Source organism: Ursus maritimus, unplaced genomic scaffold, assembly GCF_017311325.1.
Source record: "Ursus maritimus isolate PB19 unplaced genomic scaffold, ASM1731132v1 scaffold_51, whole genome shotgun sequence".
Classification (NCBI taxonomy): domain Eukaryota; kingdom Metazoa; phylum Chordata; class Mammalia; order Carnivora; family Ursidae; genus Ursus; species Ursus maritimus.
The window spans coordinates 4,364-9,252 of record NW_024426675.1 but is presented as its reverse complement, the minus strand read 5'-3'; the positions used below and the strand labels follow the sequence as shown (position 1 = coordinate 9,252).

At 41.9% G+C, this 4,889-nt stretch overlaps 1 gene segment (V, D, J or C); it reads left to right on the top strand.

Moving 5' to 3' along the window:
* Positions 1-513: 513 nt before the first annotated feature.
* Positions 514-2,547, top strand: LOC103682255. The segment is given in 2 exon segments: positions 514-674; positions 835-2,547. Coding segments are annotated over 2 exon segments (429 nt in total).
* The last annotated feature ends 2,342 nt before the right edge of the window (positions 2,548-4,889 follow it).

The window sequence follows — 4,889 nt, the reverse complement described above, 5'->3', positions numbered from 1 at the left end:
TAACAACTGATGTTCTCTCTCTAACTCTAATCTTTGGCTTCCATGTTCCTTTTAGAAATAATTTCTCTCCATAACAGACAATTGAGGATGGTGGATTTGGCAGAAAGGGAAGATTTTCTATTTTCTTTGTTGAAGGGAGTAAATCTTGATTCCTTCCTGATGTCAGACACGTGCACCAGCCCATCATGGAATAAACAGCGATAGCATCTACCTCTTTCCAGCTTAGTATCAGTGCCTCAGTGGTGCGCAGAGGTATAAATCTTGACCTCCACATTCTCGCTGTGCACTCCATCCCTGATCTAACATATAATTTGCTTGACTGATTGCCGCCTTGCTGCAGGTGAGCCCCTCGGAGGCACAGGCGAGGAGAAGCGCATTTCCCCGGTGAGATCAGTAGCGCTGTGACCACAGACGGAAGTGCACCTGCACCTACGCAGAACACGTGGAGGGCTTGTTTTCATGCATCTGGTGCACTAGACTGTGGCAGGAGCAGGGCCTTTTTCTCATTGGCTGGTGGACAACGTGGGAAAGTCCTCTGTTAGAGGAAGGGGCGGCCTGGCAAGAGCAGGAGCTGAGCTGGCTGGAGGCTGCAGTTCTGAAGCTGGTCTAATGGGGAGGAGCCATGAGGACATCCAGGGGAGCTTTAATCGTGTTCTCGTGGCTGCAGCTGAGCTGTGAGTTGACAAGTATGGCACACAGAGGATATTAGTGGATGGTCTTCAGAAGTCAAGACCGGCTTTACTCATGTTTCCCCCGTTAGTGTAGAAAAGAGCATTCAGATGGGTAAGAACCTGGAATCTCTTCTCCTCTCTCTGACCTTTTCTTTCTGCACAGGGTTCAGCCGAGGAGAGACTGTGGAGCAGCGGCCTTCTACCCTGAGTGTGCGGCAGGGACGCAGCTCTGTCATCAACTGCAGCTATTCAGACAGTGCCTCAGTCTACTTCCCTTGGTACAAGCAAGAGCTTGGAAAAGGTCCCCGGCTCCTTATATACATTCGTTCCAGCATGACCACAAAAGAAGACCAAAGGCTCACTGTCTTACTGAACAGGACGGCCAGACATCTGTCCCTGCACATCGCAGACACGCAGCCTGAAGACTCAGCTGTGTACTTCTGTGCTGCAAGCGCACACTGCTCCCCAGACACCTGCTGCCTGCACTCAAACCTGCCACCAGGCAGCCCCCTGGCCTTTGACACAGACCTTCCAGGATAGCGTTTGTGCTGTTGTCTGTCTGTAAGTGGAAGCTAATGTGTTAGATGTTAAAAGCATACATAAGGCTATTAGGATGGAGATGACGCAGACAGGTTAGAACACTTTGTTGGATGACTGTTGTTTAATGGATTCTTGAGTGGAAATTAGTAATGCTTTATTCTGAAATTCGGTTTTTAAAGAACTCTACATTTGCTATTAAGACTCGTCTCCTATTAATAACCCTTTAGGACCAACGCTACAGTCCTTTTTATGGATGGGCACTTAAATATTCTGTTTCAAAATCATTTTTTATTTTTCTGATTCTTAAACATTACATGCCAAATACAGAAATATGGAAAGTGCAAATACAAAAGTGATATTTCTGTAATCATATAATATTGCTAATATTCCTTTGGTCACTAAATATTTGTATTGTAATCAGTTTCATGATCTTTTCACTTTATGTATTTTGATTTGAGCATTCCCCACTTCATCAATTCTTTACCTCAAAGTTCTTCCTTGTTTTAATTTCATTTTTATGTTTGGATTTAACATGTGCTTTAAAATAGCTGAGATATTTTAATTAATTACATATTCATATAATTTTCTTCCTTCTCAATGGGGCATAATTTGACAGACCTTTCTATGTACTTTGATCCTTTTTTTGTTCAGAAACTGTGTCATGGGTCTTCCCTGGAGCCCAGGGATGGGATGTACTATTTGTGTGTTTGAGGGAAATTAAGGTCAGGAGTCAGTTGACAATGGGAGCTTCAGATAAAACTCACAAATCTATTTTTGTTTATAAAATTCTGTAAATATCTATTTGCAATACCTCTCTCATACAACTTAAAAGACATCTCATCTTCTACATCTCATTCACTGCTATATTTGTGGTACCTAGCACACACTTTTTCACATAATCGATTATAGTAGATGTTTGTTAAAGAAAGAAGGAAAGGTCAATTCTGCTACTTACTCATAGTTTTAATTTAAGTTTGATGTTTGAATTAAATTTATAAATTGATTTGTGAAAAATGAAGGACCTTATGTGTATATCTGATTATTTGATCATTTTAGGACATACTCTTTCACTCCATTTATATGTCTTTCTTAATAAAGCTCTGTTGTTTTAAGATAATTCAATTTATTGCAGGGCTTGTAATTTTTTGTCATCCCTGTAATGAAAACCTTTCTTTCTGGGCTATATGGTAAACCCTTTATATGCATGTATCAGCCACCTTACTATTATTAGTAGATTGCACGAAGGCATTTGGACTAATGGCTAATGTAGAGACGATGGGCTGCCAATCTCCCTGCCACGTGTTCGCATTTCATTGAATTAAACATTACTAGCCACAACCTTCTTTTTAAAAAGCTTATTTCTCAACAAAAACTTAAGATGTACTATATGCTGACAAACTGAACATAATAAAAAAAATAAATGTTTAAAAAAAAGAAACGTATTTCTCTAGTTCTGTAGAGAAATCGATGGAGTGAAAAAAGTTGTGTAAATATTTAATTCTCTCCTTGTCCCACTCCTGCTCAAGGGTAGGCTCCTGTCAAGGTCCCTTGAAGCTTTCCTAGCTAAGGATGGATCTAATTGGCCATTGTCGTGGTGAATTTGGTTTCTCTTAGCTGAGTTATGGTTGTGAGTTATTGCTAACTGGCTTGTTCTCATTGGGAAACACATCAGATTAAATTCAGTTTATCACACACAACAAAGGAGGTCAGGACGGCAGCCCAACACATCGATGGGCTTGATTCTTTCCCTCCTTGTACCCCCAGCTCCCGGCAGCAGAAGCAACGTGACTCCTGATTGTCCCATTTCCTGCCGGCCTGACAATGGGGTCAGAAGGAAGCACGTGTCTATGTTATCAGTTCATTTCTTCTTAAGTCCGGTTAGAAGCAAGACAGAGGGTGCTCTTGCTACAGGTTTGAATGCTCGATCCTATTTAGAGGAGTACAGACACAGTGGAAGCAGCAAGGGTTTAGCTGGAGTGGGCGGGGAGTCCGTAGCTCAGATCCAGACAGGGTCAGGCTTCACACCTTCACTGCGGGGGGCGTGTCTGTCTCCTACTGTCTGGGACCGCTGAGCACCAACTTCAGGGCCTTCTCTCCATCCTGTGAGGCCAGACTGGATGCTGAGAGTCTCCCTTTCGTTGGCTTTCTCCAGGCTGATGCTGACTGCATATGTGTGGTTTCTCCCAACCCTTGTGATGGGGCTGCTTTCTGCACATGCTCACTAGCCGCTTACAGAAGCTCCCTCTTGCTGTCCCCGAGTGCGCTGGTGGCAGGTTGCAGGGTGCGATGATGTGCGGGTGAGGCACTGAGTGTTGTGTGTGTAGTGGTTGGTGTAATTAGGTTTGTTGGCTGTGAGTCATCTGTACTCATGTTAATTTCTAAGGGACCTGCTCTGTGTTCACTCCATCTTATTAACACCCCCAGCATGGGTGTCCGCAGTTTGCATACAGGAGTTTGACCTGCTTCCCACCCGTCTTATCCGCAAAGGATCATAACTAGGGGCTCTAGGTGGTCCCTGTGAAGGAGCAGAGTGTGAATTTTCCCTTTTGTGAGTTCCTGCTTCTCTTCAACACTCCTTCAAAGGCATTTTTTTTGCCTACATGTGACTCAGTTTGCATATGTCCAAACCCTCCTTGTTTGATCAATGTTCCACACTCCAAAATCCTCACTCTCTTCATTTCCCTCCTTCCACCTCTACCCCCTTTTACTCAGTGCCTTAAAATTAGGGGCACCTGGGTGGCTCAGTCATTAAGCGTCTACCTTCAGCTCAGGGCATGATCCCAAGGTCCTGGGATCGAGCCCCACATCAGGCTCTTCTGCTGGGAGCCTGTTTCTTCCTCTCACACTCTCCTGCTTGTGTTCCCTCTCTCGCTGGCTGTCTCTCCCTCTGTCAACTAAATAAATAAAATCTTAAAAAATAAATAAAATAAAATTGGATGGTAATGAATGGTTAATAATTGGTCTTGTAACACCCTCTTATATTCGTTTGTGAGGCAGATTTGTAGAGTAGAAATCTTAATTAAGTATATCCTCAAATTTTTTTAATTATAAAATTATACCTTTTTCACATTCATTTTTACCATTTGAGCATTTTCATTTTCTGAGGGTACTGTTCAGTGTTACGAATACATTTACATTGTTCAAACAGCACCACCATCCACTTCTAGAGTTCTTGTCATCTTGAAAAACTGAATATTTGTACTCATTAAACCATAAGTTTCCTTTACTCCATTCCTCAAGTCCTTGAGAACTACTGTTTTGCCTATCTTTCCATGATTTTAACTACTTTAGACCTTGTAGAAGTGGAATTATACAGTATTGGTCATTTTTTGATACATCCTTTAACGTAAAGTTCTCAGGATGCACCCACTTGCATCACGTGTCAGAATTTCTTTGCTTTTTAAGGTTCAATAATATTCCAGTGTATGTCATACCACGTTTTGTTTATCCATTCCTATCTGTTGTTGGACTTTTGGGTTGCTTCCATGTTTTGGTAGAAACAGGAATTCAAAAACGTCTCAATATTTATGGTAAATATCCAAATTCTTTCAATGTTTGAGTATATATCATACTAGATTGCAGGGTCATAAGGCCATTCTATTTTTTAAAAATTTAGACACATTTATACTGTTAATTGGAACAGCTATGCTCTAGACTGTGTTATCACAAGCAAGTTTC